The 24,266-nt window shown below is 40.6% G+C and overlaps 1 protein-coding gene across 1 annotated transcript in view; it reads right to left on the bottom strand.

Moving 5' to 3' along the window:
- si:dkeyp-14d3.1 (transmembrane protein 132C) overlaps positions 1-24,266 on the bottom strand; it is a 1,122,524-nt gene that overhangs the window by 632,026 nt on the left and 466,232 nt on the right. Inside the window, exon 3 of the mRNA XM_060843670.1 lies at positions 23,621-23,767. Coding sequence (XP_060699653.1) covers positions 23,621-23,767 — 147 coding nt within the window. The remainder of the gene's footprint in view (positions 1-23,620; positions 23,768-24,266) is intronic.

The raw sequence follows: 24,266 nt of genomic DNA on the forward strand, positions 1-24,266 counted from the left end.
ATGCTCCTGGCAGCTCTCCCAAGTGTTTTGCACTTTGCTGCCTCAGTCAGAATTTAGAGGCTCCCAATACTTTGCTTTTGCCTCACCCTGTGAATGCAGACACATAGGCAGGCAGCCTGTCATGATTGCCAACAATGATCAGCCAAGGGGACAGACACATTGGCGATGGCACTGTGCAATATTAATGTTCTACAGCATGTGCTGTGGAAATGTGCAGCAACCTATGTGACAAATCCATCGGGTGTGCGCTCAACAAATGGTTATGTCTCCAAGGGGAGCAGACCTCAGTCAACTGGGACTGTCATCAGCCACACGTTCCCAACATCATCAGTCAGAGACACTGTCCGATATGAGTCCAGAGCTTGGTCATGATCAGGTGACATATTGGGTGACGAGGATGATGGGGTTACTTATCAAATAGTCTACAGAGTGAGCCAATGTCAGTCCTGCAGGTTCCTTACAACCGGTTTGGGAATTAGTAGTCAGTCAGTTAGCCTCGAACTGCACAGAAACCAGTCAGGGATCTGGTCACTCATCAGTCCAGGACTATCGTTTGGTCAGGGTATTGTGCCACAATCAGTCCTAACCCATGACAGGATATTAGGTTATGCTGGGCATTAAGGAAAGAGTAGACAAGGTTCAAACATGGAATGGTACTAAGGACAGGTGACATGAATAACTAAGTTCTTATAGCTGCAGCAACAATGGCAACAGACCATACAGATGATAATACAAATTAGCAGCACATTGCCAAATATGAGCTCCTATTTCCAATGAAGAATCACCCATGCCTCAGAATCTTACTTTTCATTTCTCTCCTTCTGTATGTACTGTGAAGAGCTGATCAGGGCTCTCAGCCATTGACCTGGTGCATCAGTGTCACCGACAGTGGAAATCCCAGAAGGTCCCAGAGGTGATGAGTATTTCCACTGCTGGTGAACACAGCGTGAGAGTGATGCCCCCCATAAAAACTATGGTGTACATAATGTGGTGAGCAGCAGAGAAGTGTGCAGGATAACTCACAAGAGCTCAGGGGCAGGAACCCACCACAGAGGTTCCCAAAATTGACATTTGGTTGATTTTTGGTCTAACTTAGCCCAAAGTCACTGGTATTGAAATGCAAAAATTTGCTTGGACAAGAAATCTTCTTATCCCAATTTAGTTTGCCCATCCTAATATTCAGCCCACAGAACACAGTCTGAGAGATTCGCAATCATTCCAACAAGCTTCCTGAGAAAAGCAATCACTCTGGACCCAGTCAATTCATAATTTACAGAGATTGCTAAAACAAAAACCTCACTTTGTGCAAGACAACTCCGATGAACTCAATATGCTGCACTTTCAAACTACAATGACAAAGTCAGTCCTGCCTCGGAGTAGATGCAACAACAATAAAATATCGCCTTCAGCACAAATTATAGCTTGTTATAAAGGATTTGAATGTTGGTTTGCTTGCACTGCCAACCAAAAGATTGAAAATGCCTCTTTGTTTACATATTATGAAATGTCATTAGCTACACAGATTTTGCCATTAACATTATTTCATGCTGATGTGGATAACATTGTGCCCTGCATTCATTATCCAAGTATCTCCCAGATATAAAGTCCACACTGCATTTGTATTTGAACTTAGATTTGCTTCATTTACCATTGAAATAAAAAGCTGACAGACTGGAATAATAGTTAATCCAATAAAGAATAATATATAGAGATATGCATAGCCAATGAAATGACTTACTTCGGAGCTGCCTTGAGAGAATTTTGTTCAACATAAACGAACACAAACACGTGCAATAATTGTTTGGCTCAGAAACTGGTCAACCTAAGCCAGTACACAAGTAGTTCTCCCTCCTGGGAGATCCATGCTGTTGGTTTTGGCCAGGGGCCACAGCCAAGTGATTGGTACAAAGAGCAACAATTTATGATTGGAGTGCAAGCTTTGAACAGGCAAGCACATTATTTAATGCTTTCATCAGGAATGTTATGATGGCATGTAATTAATTTGAATGGGCGCTGCAGTGCAGTTTACAAGAAGAATTTTATTCAAATCACTCAATGGTATAACAGTAATTCTATATCACTATGCTTTTTTAAAAATGCATAGACCAGTCAAGAGAAATGAATCAGAAGCAAGGATCATTAATACAATTTTGCATTTTCTGTTTTGATCATTTACAGAGTTGAAGTTCAACTGCATTCTAAGTATTTTTGAAATATTTTACCAAAGCAATTTAATTTTGTAAAATCAATACATTGATTGTACACATGAGAGTGAAACTATGGAGTGGGTTTTGAGTGCATGGTGTCTGAACTAATTCACAATGTTTGTAATTAATCTAAACTATCACTTTGGTGCAGATGACTAACACAATTAGATTCAAATGATTTCACAGTTTAGCAATATTTTATATGTTTTTATATAATATTTTTAGGACATATTTTAACTGTTACAGAAATTGGCTAGCTTGAACAGGTTTCCAATTATACTTTAGGGCATTTTTTTTTCTAATGACATTCTTTCAAGGGGTTCGTGTAACGTTTAGTTATGTTCAGGAGCCATTGATTTTTTTTTCTGCAGAAATTCTTGAAGTATTTTTCTCTGCACCATAACCAGCCCGAGTTCTGTACATTTCCTTTACATTGCGCTCCTCTGCAACTCTCTTGTCATTCTGTAATATTCTGATCAATCAGTGATTAAATAAATAAAATCCAGAGGATAAATGTGCGTACTCTTTATTGAATTGAAGTGAATTTATTGTCACATGTACCAAGGCACAGTGAAAAGCTTTGTCTTGCGAGCAATACAGGCAGGTCACAGAGTTAAGTAGCATAGATAAGTAAATAATAGGTAGCAGCAAAAACGAAAACACAGGTACAGGCGAATGTTAAGAGTTTGAGTGTCCATTCGGTATTCTAACAGGTACAAACTGTTTGGAAACCGGCTGGGTGTGTGTGTGTGTGTGTGTGTGTGTTCAGGCTTCTGTACTGTCTCCCCGATGGTAGAGGTTGTAGAAAAACATTACCAGGGTGGAATGGATCTTTGAGAATGTTGGCGGCCTTTCCTTGACAGCGGGCCTGGTAAATGGATTCTATAGATGGGAGGTTGGCCTTTGTGATAGAGTGCTGAGTTCACCACTCTTTGTAACCTTCTCCGATCTTGAATGGGACAGTTACCATACCAGATAGTGATACATCCATACAAAATGCTCTCGATGACGCACCTATAAAAGTTGGCAAGAGCATTCACTGTCATGCCAAATTTCCTCAGCTGCCTGAGGAAGAAGAGACGTTGTTGGGCCTTTGTAACCAGTGCATCCACAAAAAGAGTCCAAGAAAGCTTGTTGTGGATGACCACTCCCATGAGCTTCACACTCTCCCCGTGTGTGTGTGTGTGTGTGTGTGTGTGTGTGTGTGTGTGTGTGTGTGTGTGTGTGGAGGGGGGTGGGGGTGAGGGGAGGGTGCAAGAGCATGAGTAACATGCTGCATATTGCACTAATATGTCCAACTCTTATTTAGCTCAGTGCTGATTGAAGGATGTAACATGCATATATTTGGGCCAAAACCATCTGCTCTCACCACCATGACAAACTTGGTGGCAAAGGCATTTAATTGGGCAGGATGATGGTAGGCTAGAACCCTGTTTTGGCCTGTACCAATTAATGCCCCCTAAGGGCTTCAGCTTGCTGCTGCCACTGCTGGTATGAATCGATGGATGGTCAGGGTCTCAACATGCAGGAATTCCAATTGCCCCATCGAGGTAACTGTCATTAGGAAGGTGGAGGCCACTGAGATCCACTGCTGCCCTTGCTGCTGATTGCCTTCTCTCTCTTTCACGATCCTCTCACTCACTGTAATTCTCTGTGCCACCACTCTCCCACCATCGCTCAGCCATGGCTGGGATCCAACAACAATACAAATCCTCAGGTGTGTGTAGTACTGGGAGCAGTACTGCCTTCTAGCGACAATAATGGTGCTGGCCTCTGGTTTGGCTGACAGCATTCAGCAGGCCTGACCTCAGCCTCCCAAGGGCTTTGGCCTGGTGCTGTCCAGTTAAGAGCTTGAGTACACATGATTCAGTGGATTATCCAAAAAACACAGGTAAAATGAGGGTTCCACCGGTTCTCCAGATAAGTTACTGATCTCTTATGGGGGACTGGCCACCATCAGTTTGTTTCTATACCCCTATACTGCAGCCTATGTAGCCACAATGCTTGAATATCTTAGATTCATTCAGGAACTGTCACAGCATGTGTGGACAAGGACCTTAAGATCCTATGTTCTGTGGGTTCACAAATGGAAGCCTCAAAATTCTCCGGGTGGCCTTCCAATAACCCATCCTCTCTCCCACCGCCAACCATTGCACAGTTTGATAGATAGGGGGAGTGTGCAGTCTGCCTACCCTCACCCCAATGGACCCTTAGGTAGCCGATTATTAGCCTGCTTTCCTCCCAGCCTCAATTCCGAGGTTTGCAAAATGAGATCAATGGCAGGAAGGCTGGTTCAACTCCAACAACGGTCACCTTCCTATATAAAATGCACTCCAGCCGCTTCCTCAGAGGCTTGCTACCCATGAGAGTTGCCTCTCTTGCCAATCCATCAATACCCTCATTTCACCTCATTACAAGACTCATTTCACTCACCACCACAATCCGTAACCCCCGCGCACCCCTTGGCCGTAAGCTCTGGTATTTTCTTCAGTCTCATCCACTTTCTCTTTTCCTTCTGAGCCATTCCTTAAAGTCCACCCCTGACCTAAACAACACCTCAGCTCCCATTAAATCTGTTCGCTAACGATCCTAACAAATGTTACTGTTTTAAAGGCACTAAATTACTCCAGTAATGCACTGGCAATCAATGGAAACATTTTAATTTATAATCCAACTTACAAGTTGTAGTTACCATTACATGTATGCTATTGTCGATGTAAGGATTATACCACAGAATCATTGGAAATTAAAAGGCATCAAAAAGTAGGACATTTGAGAGAATTATCTCGAGGTGAAGAAAGCGGAGGGAGCAAAGCTGAGCATCTTTTTTTGGAAATGACTGAAGATTGGATATAAAATACCAGGGTGCCATGATTTCGAATGGGCGGCACGGTGGCACAGTGGTTAGCACTGCTGCCTCACAGCGCCTGTAGACCCGGGTTCAATTCCCGACTCAGGCGACTGACTGTGTGGAGTTTGCACGTTCTCCCCGTGTCTGCGTGGGTTTCCTCCGGGTGCTCTGGTTTCCTCCCACAGTCCAAAGATGTGCGGGTCAGGTGAATTAGCCATGCTAAATTGCCCGTAGTGTTAGGTAAGGGGTAAATGTATGGGTGGGTTGCGCGTCGGTGTGGACTTGTTGGGCCGAAGGGCCTGTTTCCACACTGTAAGTCTAATCTAATCTAAAAAATCTGGAGGGTGCAGGTGGGAGAAGACCGAAGGAGATGTGAACGAAACCATATGAGAGAAAATTGGATAGTGTGCACCAGGCAGTGGGGGCTGAAGAAGGTTTTGACTGTTTGGAGGGATCTGAAAATGTATTTGGCATTGTAAAGTTAAACTAATTGGGGATTTGGAACCAATGCAGGTTGACAAGAATGTATGAGAATTTTCTGTAACAGCAGTTGCTCTGGGTAAGTTGAAATTTCATAAGGGGCAACTTGAAGTATCAAGAACAGCAGTGGGAGATCATTGAAGTGAGTATGAGCTGGCTACAACTTGGAATGTGCTCATATTTCAATACCAACTAAAAGCCCAATGTTTACATATGGAGCATATAGTTGGTTAAACATCAACATAGACTGAGGAGGAGGAGCAATACAAGTTGCAAAATGGCATGTGATGACGTAAGAAAACAACAAAGCTTATCATTTAGCCTCAGTTACAGTGATATCTGAGGGTCCCACTTAGTCTTTTGTTCTCGACAAAGGCTAAGAACAGCAGACACCTAATCTAATACTGTAGGTGGGAAATCTGAATGAGATTCAGGTTTATATGAGTGCAACAGTCATTGCGCTATCTACCTAGCATCACTTCTGCCTGATCTTTATCACCAGTGAATTACATCCGGGCACATTTCCTATTCCAAAAAAAAGGAAAAACATTTTTTTCTCCTCTCAATACTGATCTCTGATAAAGGTTACTGCTTCTTCCTGACTGGGATTGCAAAGCAGTTTTATTAGATTACAGGCAATGAGTAGATAACTACTGCTAGTGCCATTATATTCCCATTTCTGTCTGGGACATTATAATTGTCTTTCATTTATATACCATTTTTATCTCCCAAGTGCTGAATTCGTTTGCACAGCAAATGCAAACTGAATGAAGTCAAATGCTGAATCTTATCAGGGAAACACATCCATTTATCAGCATATGTACTGTACTCAATATCAACCTAAAAGGCTCTTATAAATTTCCAAATGAAAAAGCCTGTCATTTGTAATGTGATAAATTATCTAATCCCACTGTAAATGTTGCCAGAGGAATATCTTGTCATTCCCCATTTCTCTACTTTTCTCTCAATAAGCTATAGCTTCAGGCATATATCCACAAATTTAAAGTCCTGTACAGGTACAGCATGTTAAAATAAAAGGATATGGAGTCTACATAAAGAATTCTGTTGAACAATCAACATTCCTAGTTCCTTGAAATTGCTTTCCTTCCCCTGATGTTGAATAAGCGCCATTTTCTCACAATAAAGAGGCAATGCAGATTTTGTTAAATTTTCATGTCTCCTGAACTTGTCCATTTTTGACCTTTCCAGCAAATTCTAAATTTATTTACCCCTGTGCTGTAGATAAGAAGGTATGAATTGAAATATTCTTTCTGCCCTCTCCATTTGTTTACAACTGAAATGTTTTTTTGTTTCTTGCTTTCTTTTCCCTTGTAGAAATAGGTGATGGAGTGTTTCCCCAAACACTGGTCATTAAGTTCAATTCCAAATGATCCAGAGTACACCCTATGTGGGATAAAAGGGATGGCATGGATCATGACACATATTCACACACCCAGAAAAGAAACAAAAGAAAAACAAAAGGAGAAAAATTACAAATTAACAAAATGTCAAAGATATCATAATTAGGTCAAACGATTTGCAGAGACTCGTATTTCAATGCCCACTTGAGGTTCATCCGGTTAGATGTACCACACATACTCGTGTATAAGTCAATCTCATGTATAAATAGACCTTTATTGGCCAAAAGGTCTTGTATTTTCCATATATCTTGTGTATAAGTTGATTCTATTATATCACATTGAAATGCATTCATTCATTCACACCAGTAACTTTATTCATCGCTCCTTGTTTACATAACGCATCTCTACTCATTCATAACTCTACTTGGTTTACTACAGTCATTCAGACCGTTAAGTTGACTCTTCACTCCTTGTTTACTATATTGCATCTCTATTCATTCATAATTCTACTTACCACGCTTGGTTTACCAAAGCATGTTTTGATTCATTCATTCATTCAAACAGGAACTAAGTCTATCGGTACTGATCACACTTTGTTCACTATACATAGAGTCATAGAGATGTACAGCATAGAAACAGACCCTTCAGTCCAACTTGTCCATGCTGACCAGATATCCCAACCCAATCTAGTCCCACCTGCCAGCATCCGGCCATATCCCTCCAAACCCTTCCTACTCATATACCATTCCAAATGCCTCTTAAATGCCTGTACCAGGCTCCACCACATCCTCTGGCAGCTCATTCCATACACATGCCACCCTCTGTGTGAAAAAGTTGCCCCTTAGGTCTCTTTTATGTCTTTCCCCTCTCACCCTAAACCTATGCCTCTAGTCCTGGACTCCCGGCCTCAGGGAAGAGACTTTCTCTATTTATCCTATCCATGCCCCTCATGATTTTACAAACCTCTATAAGGCCATCCCTCAACCTCCGACGCTCCAGGGAAAACAGCCCCAGCCTGTTCAGTCTCTCCCTATAGCTCAGATTCTCCAACCCTGGCAACATCCTTGTAAATCTTTTCTGAACCCTTTCAAGTTTCACAACATCTTTCCAATAGGAAGGAGACCAGAATTGCGCACAATATTCTAACAGTGGCCGAACCAATGTCTGGTACAATCGCAACATGACCTCCCAACTCCTGTACTCAATGCTCTGACCAATAAAGGAAAGCATACCAAATGCCTTCTTCACTATCCTATCTACCTGTGACTCCACTTTCAAGGAGCCATGAAACTGCACTCCGAGGTCTCTTTGTTCAGCAACAATCCCTAGGACCTTACCATTAAGTGCATAAATCCTGCTAAGATTTGCTTTCCCTAAAGTGCAGCACCTCACATTTATCTGAATTAAACTCCATCTGCCACTTCTCAGCCCATTGGCCCATCTGGTCAAGGTCCCGTTGTATTCTGAGGTAACCTTCTTCGCTGTCCACTACACCTCCAATTTTGGTGCCATCTGCAAACTTAATAACTATATCTCTTATGCTCACATCCAAATCATTTCTATAAATGATAAAAAGTAGAGGATCCAGCACTGATCCTTGTGGCATTCCACTGGTTACAAGCCTCCAGTCTGAAAAGCAACCCTCCAACACCACCCTCTGTCTTCTACCTTTGAGCCAGTTCTGTATCCAAATGGCAAATTCTCCCTGAATTCCATGAGATCTTACCTTGCTAAACAGTTTCCCATGGGGAACCTTGTTGAACACCTTACTGAACTCCGTATAGATCACATCTACTGCTCTGCCCTCATCAATCCGCTTTGTTACTTTTTCAGGAAACTCAGTCAACTTTAAGAGACATGATTGCCCACACACAAAGCCATGTTGACTATCCCTAATCAGTCCTTGCTTTTCCAAATTCATGTACATCCTGCCCCTCAGGATTCCCTCCAACAACTTGCCCACCACTGAACTGGTCTATAGTTCCCTGGCTTGTCCTTACCATCTTTTTTAAACAGTGGTACCATATTAGCCATTACATACATCCCATTGTCACACCTCTCATTCTTTCTTCCTCCTTTTACTTGCTTAAATCTAATATATCTCTCTTTCTTACCTCATTTTAACAAAAGATCACAGATCTGAAATGTTAACTTTGCTGCTCTTTCCACAGATATTGCCTGACCAGAGTATTTTCAGTACAGTCAGTTGTGCTATAACGCGTGTTTCTTCAACACGAATTGGCTTTGACATGATTGAAGAATTTAAACCATTATTTGTAGAACGCAAACTTTCCTTATTGCCTATAATGGAATTCCAGCCCCATTAACTTAAATGGCACAGCTATTGTGCAATTTTCTCATAATACGAGATCGCATGAGTATAGAACTATCACGCCATTTCAGAACCAGTTGTACTTGGCATCCAAAAGTTAATATCATTAAAAAGTGCAGCATGAATTTCAGCCCCTCAAAACTTGTGCCCATGTATTAGTCGACTCGTAATTTCAACTTTAAAAAACATATACAGAAGTATCTTTTGTAGGAGCTCAGACATAGGTGACTGCTGGACAAAGTTTAGACACTACATTGAAAATTGGTTCATTGCCACAGATGAAAACACAGGGTTTTTTTTTAAACCAGAAAGCAGACCTTTCAGGTATGTTGAGATCAGAGGCAAAACTTTAACAAAGCCTAAAGATGTTTATTCTTCTGGTGTTATTGGCAAACTATTAAACAAAAGTCTAAGCTGCATAATTAATCAAACAAACCAGCACTTTCGCTTGTGTAACTGGGGCTTTGGGTGAAGACATTCAGCTAAAGAGGCAGTTTTGCTGTTCTCTTATCGGAAACAATTGTGTTTTGTAGCAGATCACAGTGAATATGCTTGCACCAAACCAACCAGAAAGAGATTATATTGGTTTCCATTGTTCAGAGCTGACTGAGGTAGATGTCTCATCTACCAGTCATTTACGTTAGTTTGACTGGAATTTTTACCTACTGCAAGAACTGTTAAATTCCAAGAGATGATGACTATGCTTTTGTCCTCGTGTTTGCTGGAAATTTCTGGAAGCAGTCAATTTGCTCATTCTGTGTTTGACAGCACCCATTCTAAAATCTGCTGGAAGTCCATTTTTAAAAAATTAACATGTGACAACTTAATATTCAGGATCACTCTCTTCCTGTTCTCTAGGCACAGCACCTGATTATATCAATACAAGATTAGTAGTTGCCAAAGTACCATTAGAAAGAGATGGCCGATGATGTATTTAACCCATAGATCACCAAGTTTCAGGCAAAGGGTAAGGTCAAGGAAAGACCTTCATTGTGACCTCAGCCAGTAGGGGAATTGAACCTAGGCTGTTGGTGTCACTCTGCCTTGCAATCCAGCTGCCCAGTTAATTCAGCTAACCAACTGTCGTCATCCGCTCAAAGAAGAAAAGGAGAAAGATAATGAGTCAATGTAATGCTAACAAAAGGGCACATTATCCCGAACAGAAAACTGTCCATGTGAAATGTGATGAAATTTACACTCCTCAGTTTGATGAACATCCTTTAGCATTTGATGGCTGGATTGTAATTGCATAGCCATCACCTGTGCATTCTATTTACTCAGCTATATCCCAGTCATCACTTGCTGTGGTTCCACGTTTCAACATTTTGAGTCAAAACTAAAGGGTGTTGAACCCATTCATGGGTACTTGTCAATGGATGAAACATTACATTTTTCTAGCTAGATATAAATACTACTGGTATTTAGACAGTGGCAACAGTATTGATTATACTGCACATCTAATAGCTGCTATGATTATTATAGAGTCATAGAGATGTACAACATGGAAACAAACCTTTCAGTCCAACCCATCCATGCCAACCAGATATCCCAACCCAATCTAGTCCCACCTGCCAGCACCTGGCCCATATCCCTCCTAACCTTTCATATTCATACACCCATCCAAATGCCTCTTAAATGTTGCAATTGTACTAGCCTCCACCACTTTCTCTGGCAGTTCATTCCATACACGCATTACCCTCTGCGTGAAAAAGTTAGCCTTTAGGCCCCTTTTAACTGTTTCCCTTCTCACCTTTAACCTATCCCCTCTAGTTTTAGATTCGCCCAACTTGGAGAAAAGACATTGTCTTTTTATCCTATCCATGCCCCTCATGATTTTATAAACCTCCATAAGGTCACCCTTCAGCATACAATGCTCCAGGGTAAACAGCCCCAAGCTGTTCAGCCACTCCCCATAGCCCAAAGCTTCCAACCCTGGCAACATCCTTGTAAATCTTTTCTGAACCTTTTCAGGTTTCACAACATCTTTTCTAAGGATGGAGAGTAGAACTACATGCAAAATTCCTGTACAACCACAACATGACCTCCCAATTCCTATACTCAAATACCCTGGCCAATAAAGGCAAGTGTACCAAACACCTTCTTCACTATCCTATCTACCTGAGACTCCACTTTCAATGGCCTATGAACCTACACTCCTTTCCAGCAATGCTCCCCAGGACCTTACCATAAAGTGTATATGTCCTGCCCTGATTTGCCTTTCTAAAATGCAGCACCTCACATTTATCTAAATTAAACTTAGTCTTCCACTCCTTGATTCTCTGGCTCACCTGATCAAGATCCCATTGTACTCGGAGGTAACCCTCTTCACTGTCCACGACACCTCTAATTTTGGTGTCATCTGCAAACTTACTAACCACACCGGAATCATACAACAGCTGAATTTTAGCATATCAAAGCATCCAAGCTAAGGTTCAGTCTGATCAATTCCCATCACCGGTTTGAGGTTACCATGAAGGACTCTCCTTCTCAACCTCTTCCCTTGACTGAAGTGGACCTCAGGTTAAATCATCACCAGTCGCTTCTCTCTAATAAGAGAGCAGCCCCTATGGTCTGGTAGGACTATGGCAACGCAATAAAATATTCAGTCCAGGCAAAGGAAAGTATCTTTGCCCATGTATTACTTTGACGGAAGCAAAACCAGGCCAATGTTTTGTTAATTTCCGAAAATAGATTTGAATTAACTTTGGAAGGTGTATTTAATTCAGGAATCAGAATTCTGAATGCTTAAGTCCTGTGAATGAAGATACTACATATGTTCAAAAATAACTAGGGAATTCAGAAAATGTAATATTCCTGCACAATGATTTTAGCTTTCAGTTTGCAGCTGTGCAAGGAATACAGTAGTCACATGATAACATCAAAAATAAAAGCAAAATATTAAAGATATTAAAATCTTAATGAATCATGGATATAAATTCAGCTTCCACCATAAATTCTCAATAGAAGGAAAGCTCAGTTACAGAGGGAGATACATTACACTAATGACAGATAAACATACCCAGTTTGTTCACAGACATGCCAGACAATAAATAAACAATGATAATCAGCAGTCATAATGCAATTTTTTCACAGTGCAATAATTATTCAAAAAGGTTGGAGTCCAATTCATTTCTAGACAACATTCCCTTCCCTGAGAATTTACCATAGGTGACAGTGAAAAACTATCAATATCAAATTCCATACCACATTAAGTTAGCCAAGTTAAACTGAATTAGATAGATTTTCTTCAAATTTATGACACCTGAAGTTCTGGACTGAACGAAGAAGTCAGTATTACAAGATTGGGCTTACCTAAAATTTTCACAAGGACAGTACTGTGAGTTAACCCTAGATTACGTTTCAATATAGATGCAAGAATGTAGCTGATACACACCTACAAAATTTTCCTATGGAAAAGGATATGGAAGATATAGACTGTGAGGAAATAGATGGTGACATCTTGCAAAATGTCAAGATTACAGAGGAGGAAGTGCTGGATGCCCCCAAGGAAGATTGAGGAGGGCAGAGCAGTACATGTGATCTATACGGACTTCAGTAAGGCATTCGACAAGGTTCCCCATGGGAGACGGATTAGCAAGGTTAGATTTCATGGAATACAGGGAGAACTAACCATTTGGATACAGAACTGGCTCAAAGATTGAAGACAGAGGGTGGTGGTGGAGGGTTGTTTTTCAGTGCTGGGTCCTCTACTTTTTGTCATTTATAGAAATGATTTGGATGTGACCATAAGAGATATAGTTATTAAGTTTGCAGATGGCACCAAAATTGGAGGTGTAGTGGACAGCGAAGAAGGTTACCTCAGAATACAAGATGAGCCAATGGGCTGAGAGGTGGCAGATGGAGTTTAATTCAGATAAATGCGAGGTGCTGCATTTTAGGGAAAGCAAATCTTATCAGGACTTATACACTTAATGGTAAGGTCCTAGGGAGTGTTGCTGAACAAAGAGACCTTGGAGTGCAGTTTCATGGTCTCCTTCCTATCAGAAAAGTGTTGTGAAATTTGAAAGGGTTCAGAAAAGATTTACAAGGATGTTGCCAGGGTTGGAGGATCTGAGCTACAGGGAGAGACTGAACAGGCTGGGGCTGTTTTCCCTGGAACGTCGGAGGCTGAGGGGTGACCTTATAGAGGTTTACAAAATTATGAGGGGCATGGATAGGATAAATAGAGAAAGTCTTCTCCCTGGAATCAGGGAGTCCAGAACTAGAGGACATAGGTCTAGGGTGAGAGGGGAAAGATATGAAAGAGACCTAAGGGGCAACGTTTTCACACAGAGGGTGGAACGTGTATGGAGTGAGCTGCCAGAGGAAGTGGTGGAAGCTGGAACAATTGCAACATTTAAGAGGCATTTGGATGGGTATCTGAATAGGAAGAGTTTGTAGGGATATTGGCCGGGTGCTGGCATGTGGGACTAGATTGGGTTGGGATATCTGGTTGGCATGGACGGGTTGGACTGAAGGGTCTGCTTCCATTCTGTACATCTCTATGACTCTATGTCTCTAAAACTGAGAAACTTAAAGCATTCACTCTTAAGATCCAAACTGGACTTTCACATCTAGCTCACATCTACCTTCCAATCTTTTGACAGTGGATCAAAAAAACACTTAAGACGATGAGACCAGAAAGCAGTGAGCTGCTTTACTTTGTATTAAGTGAGCATAAAGAGCAATGGTTCTGATTAGGCTCGATTAGTTCAATCAGCACGACTCATGTTCACAGAAGAATACAAGTAATAATGCTTCCCTGTGTGAAAGGGTCACCTCGTTTAACATGAAGTAAATTCTAACTGGTCTCCTGCATTTCAACTTTCGAAAGTAAGATGTCTGTTTATAAAATCCTTGATTGTCAGAGAGCATATCTGTCCATCTCCCTAATCTGAGCAAGCAGTAAAGCCAGACACTACCTCATTAGTGGCCAGGACCAAGAACCCTTAGAGATAAAAGATGTTTAAAAATCATTGGCTAAATTTTAATATTGCTTTCTCTTCGAAGATGACCATTCCCTTTCTGAGTCTGTTTGAATTAGAGGAATTCTGTTTCAAAATTGGGACTTGCCCTTCTTAGGCAGAGATGAGAAGAAATGTTTTCTCTCAGAGGGTTGTGTGATTTTGAAGTGCTCTGCTTCATAAGGCATTGGAGTTGGGGGTGGTCATTACATATTTTTAATGTAGAGGTAAATAGATTCTTGTTAAGCATATAAACCAAAGGTTATTGGCACCAGATGAGAATGTGGAATTTGAAACATAAACAGATCAGCCATGATCTTATTGAATGGAGGAGCAGGCTTGAAGGGTCAAATAGGCAACTTTATGATTGTAGTTCCCATTTCTGAGGTTATTTTTTTAATATTCATTGACAGGACAAGGGTGTCGCTATGCTTCATTCGATCTTCAAATCAACATCCTCAATGTCCAAATCCTTAGCATTTTCATCACCTCTTGTTTCAATGCTTTTTCTAAAAAAAGGATGATGGATAAATTTTACAACATGAATCCAACCCTTAAATGCAATGATTTCCTCAATCATTTCATTGGAGAAACAGGCTAATAATTTCCCAAACATAACAGTTGATTTTTCATCAACATTTGTGATGGCAAAATACAGGTACTTTATACTGAATTGTAAACATCCATTTGAACTTCCTTCCAATTCTCTAACTTTAACTTTATCACTGTCACCCTCTATTCTGTTCTTTCTCATCTGCTTTTCTGGGTCTCCTTAAAAATCTCTATACCCAGGTGAGAACGTTGTTGTGGTGCATAGTGCAGAGTTTCTTCTGAAGTCTCTGTTGTGTGTGTGTGGAATGAGCTGCCAGAGGAAGTGGTGGAGGCTGGTACAATTGCAGTGTTTAAAAGGCAGCTGGATGGGTATATGAATAGGAAGAATTTAGAGAGATATGGGCCAAGCTGGCAAGTGGGAAAGATTACATTAGGATATCTTGTCGGCATGGACGAGTTGGACCGAAGGGTCTGTTTCTGTGCTGTACATCTCTGTGATTCTATGGTGACCATCTGAGATTGAAGTGCTCTAGTTATGTTGCATCCACAAATGGAAACATTTTACCTGGGCTAGCTTTTCATAATTTTGAAGAGTTCCAAGACATCACTCGTTAATCTTTTCTTTTCAAGAATAAGTAACTGATGTCGTTCATTCTTTCCTGTAGAATTCTAGTTTTGAATTCTAGTACCATCCTTGTAATCTCTGCATTCCCACCACAGCATGTATTTTTTTTGTAATGTAGTAGCCCGGATATAGTAAACTTCAATGCAGGTTGAACGTAGTTTCTCAACTTTTTATTTATATGCAGTAGTTGTGATGGACCTAAGGCAGGTCTTCTGCTCAGTTCTTCTCACCTTGCAGACATTCACTGGCCTCGCTGGTTGTTTGCAGGAGCTACCCATTTTCAGCTCCAAAGAACAACATGCTTAGGGAAAAGAGTGAGGCAGTTTTCCATTTCCTTCTTCATGTGTTGCACATTCCTTCCTAATAGGGCCTCTGTAGTAAGCAGTTGTTGGCTCTCACAGTTACAGCTTTTCACCATCACTAAGAAAGTTCAAAGGTCCCATCGTTTGCCATTCTTGGAACACTGAACATGGGACACTGACTGTGGACTGTGGTAACTTGAAAATGTATAGGGACAATACTTCCATGTAGTCTCAAATAATCCTGCCACTTTTCATTTATAATCCTCTCGAAATTAACCTTTGCACATTTTTGAAAACATTATCTAACTGCATGATCCTTTTCATGAGGTGTGTTTGTACTCACAGATCCCATTGCTCAATGACCTCATTTTTCTCCGCCACTAATGTCTGACCTCATTTTTGTTAACCAATGTATAATGCATTATAGTTAGAAAACTATTCTTAAAGCTAAGTGTATGTACCATTCTACGATTTTATTTGAGCCTTCTTGATAAATAAATGCATAGACAACTACAAAGCCTCATATTTCAGATAATGTGACATGAGGAAAGCTGTTTTTCAATATCAGTTTATGAGTAAAATTTGAAAACCATTAACATTTGGTTATTCTACTTTGAAACATAATCTCATTTCTTAAATTAAAATGGCATATCTTTTACAGCTCATTTTCTATTGATCTATCATCGTCAGCCTTAATTATAAAGACTTGCAGTTATCAAAGTAAGAGAATCGTGAGCAATTTTTTATGGGTTGCAAGCCGCGACAACAAATAATAGTGTAGTTCTGATGCTGAGCATTCATGAATTAAGCTCTGGCAGTCAAAGACCTTTTCACTAGTGGAGTCATTCTAGTTCTGTACAAGCTGTACTGGAAAGAGTGAGGCCCATAAAACGATTGCACCAATATAAATGTGATATTTTCGAAGCAGGTATGCAGTTGCATTAGGCAAACCAATAGAATTAGTAATCCTCTCAGTTTACCTCCAAATCTTTTTCAAAACTGCTGCAAATGGCTTTTTGATTGAATATGCTCCAACATTAATGTCTTCTGCACAACATCAGTGGACAGTAAAAACAGCTTGTGAATGGTCAGCAGGTCAGGAGTTCCAGGTTCTGTCTGGAACTCCTATTGTTTTCCAATGTAAAACGTTCATGTAACTATCAGACATCAGTATTTTTCTTAATGCTTACTGACCAGGTAAGTAAGAGAGAAAATTAATTCAATAGGGGTGTTGGTGCACTGAACCAATATGTCAGGCAAATACTGAACGAAGGGTAGTATTCTTGACAAAAGTGCATGTATACACTAGACAAAGATTTTGAGTTATTGCAAAATCTAGTAGCAATTGTTGTCTTATTGATACAATACATTGATTAATTTTCTCAGACAGATGGGTGGCCCAGTAGCACAGTGGTTTGCACTGCTGCCTCACAGCGCCAGAGACCCGGGTTCAATTCCTGCCTCAGGCAACTGTCTGTGTGGAGTTTGCACATTCTCCCTGTGTCTGTGTGGGTTTCCTCTCAGTCCAAAAATGTGCAGATTAGGTGAATTGACCATGCTAAATTGCCCGTACTGTTAGGTGAAGGGGTAAATGCAGGGGAATGGGTCTGGCTGGGTTGCTCTTCGGAGGGCTGGTGTGGACTTGTTGGGCCGAAGGGCCTGTTTCTACACTGTAAGTAATCTAATCGAACCTAAAAAATACTCAACAGTTCAAAGGCTTTAAGTGAAAGAGTATAGTATGTCAAATTACTTTAAGCAACTTGTACCTTTACAGAATGGTTGATGGAAGAAAGCAATATTAATGTCCACATTTGAGCTACACTGATATATACACACACAACAGTCCCAAACCTGAAATCAATCAATTTTCATATAATGTAGAACACTTTGGCATGTCATTTGACAGGGTAATAACTTTGTCAACATAGAAAGGAGCTCCAGATGTGTAGAGGCTTTGAAACAAAAGCCAATGGAAATTTGCTGAGAAAAGAACACAAGATATACTGGTTGTTGAAAAGTACAGTTTTGTTATTTCTCGTTAAGTTAGTCATGATACTGGACAATTGTAGCAAGTCAAAAGCATGCTGTGTCAACCCTGAGCTGATCACATCAAGATTTCAGAATCTGGAATTCACTACCTGTACGAGTGATACAGGCAGACACTCTCACAGCATTTAAGTAGTATTTAGATGTACACTTGTAAGGCCAAGGCAGACAAGGTTATGGCCCAAAAGCTGGAAAATGAGATTAGAATAGTTAGGTACTTGTTTTTGAACAGCATAGATCTGATGGACAAAGGCCTTATTCTATGCTACAGACCTGTCAGATGGTTGAGAGTGTAGTGTCTGTTTCTGCAAAACAATCACATAATGTCTGTTTCATATTCTGTCCATCTGGAACAAAAAGGGTCCCATCTAATAAAATATTTAGCTTCCAGTCCAAATTAACACTGTGACGTACAACTTCCTTGTTGTTTGATGGTCAACGTGTACATCCCAAAGACTGGCAGATCATATCAAACTGTATATCCCTTTGGATGTTCGAAACAAGCAAGGTAATGAACCTATCCAATTAACCCATGCTTGTAAAATTCAAAACACAGTATCCAGTATTAGTTGTAATCCTAGGAGTGGACAATGTATACGAGGAAGTGTGAAGAGTTACGCTGATCACAAAGTTCTGATGGTAAGTCATATGTACTTGTCCATATAGAGAAAAGCATAGAAATTTCCTTTCAGATATTCCCTGGCTTTGTTGCATGGTGTCCACGGCTCTGAAAAGAGCCTTACATAACTGCGCAGACACTGCACACAAACTCACCCACCTCAAGCCTTCACAGAGTGCTGCAAATTGCCCAGGTTAGAAACCATAAAGCAATGTGTAACCCCCACTGAAGGCAGGCACTGGGGGAGACATGATGAAGGTTGCGTAAAGGGAGTGGCAAACAATTGTCTTGCTTTTTATTAATTGCATAAATGAGTGGCTGCTAGAAATTACATCTGGCAAATTAACTATCCCAATGAAACATTGTGATGGTGCTTTCTTCTAACCTCATTTACAACAATAAATTTCTGATGAATCACTACTTGCAAATATCCCATATCTCAGTGTGTTATGTAACGATGCTCCCCCTGTCATAACAGACGTATTTGTAAAGGAGAGAGGATTTCAAAAACAGATATCAATCAATGCATTGCAGTGATGGAAATCATATCACACATTTGACCACAGTGCCATCATCCAGAATGTGAACTTGAACCTGACGCGAGGTAAGTGGGAGTGGGTATGGGGAGAAAGAAGCTAATCAATAATGTGACAATAATCAATAGTCACCAGTAGCATCATTAGAGATGAATCTGATGACGTGTTACCTGTGAAACATAGGAACGTGAATATGTGACTAATTCCCTTCCTGACTCTCTCTCAATCTGTTGTGTGAGGAAATTAAGATCCTAGCGTAATATTGTGATGATGTCATGATTGCGCACATCACCGAAAATAAATACCATGGCATGGGCAGAATTAGAACATTACGGAAGATTTTACATGAGAGCGAGCACTCTGGAATAACTCTACACCGGACCCTACATGGACATGAACACACAAAGATTATGTATCTACATTGGATGAAAACTATTCTAAGCCAGAGTCTGATAACGTCTAACATTACTACGTATTACAGTATGTAATATAAAAGCACCAAAAATTGTGATATGTAAACCCGAAGACAGTTGTCAACCAGTTTCTACAAAAACCAAATTGGATGTGGCATCAAACTACATGGCAAAAAATAATTAGGTCGATACCTCAATTCCATTTCTGATCAAACAGACATATTTTAAATGAAAATGCTAAAATCTCACGTTGTCAAGCAGCATCAGACAACACCCTCAGTACTTTATTCGCAATAATTCATCTATCAAGTTCTTAAAGGAACAGTACCAACATTTAGGGTCATAGAGTCATAGAGATGTACAGCATAGAAACAGACCCTTCGGTCCAACCTTCCATGCTGACCAGATATTCCAACCCAATCTAGTCCCAACTGCCAGCAACTGGCCCATATCCCTCCAAACCCTTCCTATTCATATGCCCATCCAAATGCCTCTTAAATGTTGCAATTGTACCAGCCTCCACCACTTTCTCTGGCAGCTCATTCCAAATCCGTACCACTCTGTGTGAGAAAGTTGCCCTGTAGGTCTCTTTTATATCTTTCTCCTCTCACCCTAAACCTATGCCCTCTAATCTGGACTCCCCAACCCCAGGGAAAACACTTTGCCCCTCATAATTTTGTAAACCTCTATAAGGTCACCCCTCAGCCTCCGATGCTCCACAGAAAACAGCCCCAGCCTGTTCAGCCTCTCCGTATAGCTCAAATCCTCCAACCCTGGCAATGTTCTTGTAAATCTTTTCTGAACCCTTTCATGTTTCACAACATCTTTCTGATACGAAGGAGACCAGAATTGCACGTAATATTCCAACAGTGGCCTAACCAATGTCCTGTACAGCCGCAACATGACTTCCCAACTCCCGTACTCAATACTCTGACCAATAAAGGAAAACATACCAAACGCCTTCTTCACTATCCTATCTACATGCGATTCCACTTTCAAGGAGCCATGAACCTGCACTCCAAGGTCTCTTTGTCCAGCAACACTCCCTGGCACCTTACCATTAAGTGAATAAGTTCTGCTAAGATTTGCTTTCCCAAAATGCAGCATCTCGCATATGTCTGAATTAAACTCCATCTGTCATTTCTCAGCTCATTGGCCTATCTGGTCCAGATCCTGTTGTAATCTGAGGTATCCCTCTTCGCTGTCCACTACACCTCTAAGAACCGTGCATAATTACTGAAATGCTGCAAGATACTATTGAAGTACATTTCATTTATGGTTTATCAACATAACTCTTGCCAACAAGCACCATTCACAGCTCTAGAGCATTCTACTCATAAAATATAACTATTGTAATTTTCACGATCTAATATAATACAATGAGATATGAAGCCAGCATTCAACTTATTCACAACCATGGAAACATGGCTCTGAATCATATGTATTCCAGGCAGAAATTTTATTAAAAAAAAACTAAAATCCCTTGCTGGCTTGTTGTAATACCCATGTGAAAATCTTGTTTTCTCCTTATACTACCACACAAATCTCCTTTGATAACAGGACTGGTATTTTTAAAAGCAACCTGTCAAACGTTTCGGATAATGTGATTAAAGCCTTCACTTCTGCACATGCCTTGCAAATCAAGGAAATTATACCTGTCACAGTAGCTCAGCATTATTAACACTTTTTTTTTGATCTAGCTAAGTTATTAAAACACACAAAGACACTACAAATGAAGTTAATTAGCACTGTGGCCTCTAACTCAAGTAAAAACATTTTTTAAGTTAAATTTTAAGACTGGGTGATTAAAGAAAGTAAGATTTAAATACAAATCATGAGCAGATTTCCACAAGACTGGAAGCATTAGCTGATATATCTAGGAGTGATGCTCAACTTCAAATGTAAAAAGTAAAGCCGTGAACCAGATCTAATGTGTGAAGTAATTCAAATGCAAGTCACTGCAATTGGGATGCTGCATCTCACAAACCTGTTCCACAGCCAATGTCACTTTGAATTCACAGAAGTAAGGAAGTGATATTTGTGTTCAACAAGGTGAAAGGTGCCAGGAAAGCGAAATGACACTTTGTTTTGCACTGTGATGCATCATCAAGCACTCTCTGGTTGGGAATACGATAGAGCCTTTGATTCGAACCCCAGGAATATTCCTTAACTAATATGCTCAAAGTTAAAAATCACACAACACCAGGTTATAGTCCAACAGGTTTAATTGGAAACACTATCTTTTGAAGCACTGCTTCTTCATCAAGTCTATGAAAAAGGCAAATACATGTGTTGGACTATAACCTGGTGTTGTGAGAATTTTAACTTTGCCCACCCCAGTCCAACATTGGTATTTCCTCAATTTGCTCGTTAGTGTTTTCTAATTCAGTCAATTATTGTTGATGCCCACCTTGATTGCCTTTCTAAATCTGCCAGGTCATGTTGAATGCTACTTCACATGTTTGACACATTACTATTAAATATATCCCATGCTGATTCTTCTTCGAAAATCGATAGCTGAAATTTCATGTCAGTTTGAAGTAGCCTTAAAGCCCTGATGCAAATACAGTACTCAGACTGACTGTACTACCCAATTCCTTAACATCAGTTAGCAGTCTGATTTCAACACTGAATATAACACTAAAACCAAAGAAGAATCCCCCAGAAAATGTTGAGCAACATTGGCATGCAGGAATATTTCTCGCCTTTGCGCTGACCTCTCTATCCTCGGCCTTCAACTCTCTTCTGATGATACTGAGTTTAAGCTGAATGAGTAGCACCTCATTTTTCATATTAAGCACCTTACAGCCTAACTGTATAGTTAGCTCAACAATTCCAGATCATAACCTCTGCTTCAATTGTTATTGATTTTGCTTTACTCATTTACACCTCCTCTTGGCACATCTTGCATCATCATCGCTTTTGTTATTTAATTACTTCTGTCTTCAACCTAACATAGATCTATACTTCTGTTCCATCCTGCATCCTTTCCTGCCTCTGTGCTTGTTTTAAATTTATTTTGTCTCTAAATTTTCCTAGTTCCAGTAAAAGGTTATGAGCCTGAAACATCCGATTGGAGATCAGGGGGTAAGCAGGAGGCTCTGATGTAGGCAAAATGGTGTTGAAGGCCTGATTCCAGCGTTTCCCTCACCCCCACCACCACCCCCCAACAAACATGGCACCCACCACTTTTACCAACATGTGGTGGGAGGAGGCTGAAAACGATTTGCATTTTGCTTGCACATCCATGGTGCACATGTACAAATGCAACTGTCTTCGAATGAAGGATAATTTCATTAGTTGGATACGTATTTGAACAAAAGGTTTCAAGCTGTTGGGGGAGTCATTTAGACTGACTTAATACTGGACAGGTCCAGGCACCCATTTGAAGAGGTCAACTTCTCTTTGAAAGAGCACATTAGAATTGATAAAAGTCGACATGGCTTTGCATAAAGGTTGCCTCAGTGAAGCTTTCAAGGCATTTACCCCAAGATTTTTATTTTTTTCGAAGAATAAAATGTTCTACAATTGAAAAAAATTCAGCATCTGCAATTTCATTAAATTGTCTGTTGACGCAAGCCTGAGCGCTGTCATTATAGAATTAGTGCTACATGACTGATTACATGAATGAACGTTTTGTTTTCATAAGAAATTCACTACATTAAAGAATATAAATGTATTCAATGCCTTTTTAAGAGTGATGTTATTTTAAATAATGAGGTCATTGATAAACTTCATTTTGTTTCATCCCAGGACGGTTCCTGGCAGCATCTATGGTGAACACCGAGTGAGTTGGCATAAAGGGTTTTTGGCTGAGTTGGCATGGATGGATGGTGGGGAGTATGTGGGAGGTGAGTGGCTGTCGGAGGTGAGGGCTACATTTTGTTTTACTGCTTTTATTAAAACCGGGACAAATTCTTTCACACGGCTAGTCTCTGAACCTGGTGACCCTTCTGGCTCTCTCTGACCTCTTCCTGGCTGCAGGTGAGTCAGATTTCAGTCTACACCAAATTAAAACAAATGGTGTTGATATTCTTTCTCCCAAGTCAGGTTTGGCGTCTCTGGAACTTCCTCAGGTAAGAATGAAACTCTGTCAGTGAACTCTGTTTTCCTTGCCACAGATAATGATTGGTCTGCTGTTTCATGAATCTTCTATTTTACTACTCAACAACACATGCACTTATCAAACATTAACACTGAGAACATCGCAAATAAAACTTTGGTTTTAAAGTGCAACCTGTAACAGAACATAATTCTGCCTCTGATATATTCAATCATCACCTGATACAACATGGTTATATAATGTGATTAAGATTACTCATCAACTCCTACCTGCCACTCGAAGCGCCAGGTCTCTTCCGGCAAACAATAGTTGCGATTGAATGTTTGCCACCATTTCCCATCTCCTGTTTAACCTCCCATAAGTTCGGGACGCTGGGTCTGATGTTAACAATCTTCACACCCTTCTTTGCTTTCGCCCTATTTGGAGAAACAAAAACATGAGCCGAACCATCAGTAAACCGGATTAATGACATCATGTGATTCTGAAGCTCTAAAGCAATGCAAACATCCAGAAAATCTCTTGACATCTTCTCTAGAGGCTCTGACAACAAGGATAGACCAGGATAAAAGCTAAAAAAGGTAACACACTGCACCAGTGGTGTATAGGCCTGAAGAATGGGATGTAGGGCTCCCACAGTTTGCTCTGGTATTAGCAGCGAGAGACAGAGAAAAAAAATCACTGCAGGTGCTGGAATCCAAAGTAGACAAGCAGGAGGCTGGAAGAACACAGCAAGCCAGGCAACATTGGGAGGTGGAGAAGTCAACATTTCGGGAATAGAGGAGGATGGAGGGGGAGCTGCAGATAAAGAAGGGTGGGGCGGGGGGGGGGGGGGGGGGGAAACAGAGATAGAATGGTGAGGAAGTTCCCAACTGTGTTCACCTATCACTACCCCACTATTCTGCCCCTCTCCCCACC

This window comes from Hemiscyllium ocellatum, chromosome 24 (assembly GCF_020745735.1).
Source record: "Hemiscyllium ocellatum isolate sHemOce1 chromosome 24, sHemOce1.pat.X.cur, whole genome shotgun sequence".
NCBI lineage: Eukaryota > Metazoa > Chordata > Chondrichthyes > Orectolobiformes > Hemiscylliidae > Hemiscyllium > Hemiscyllium ocellatum.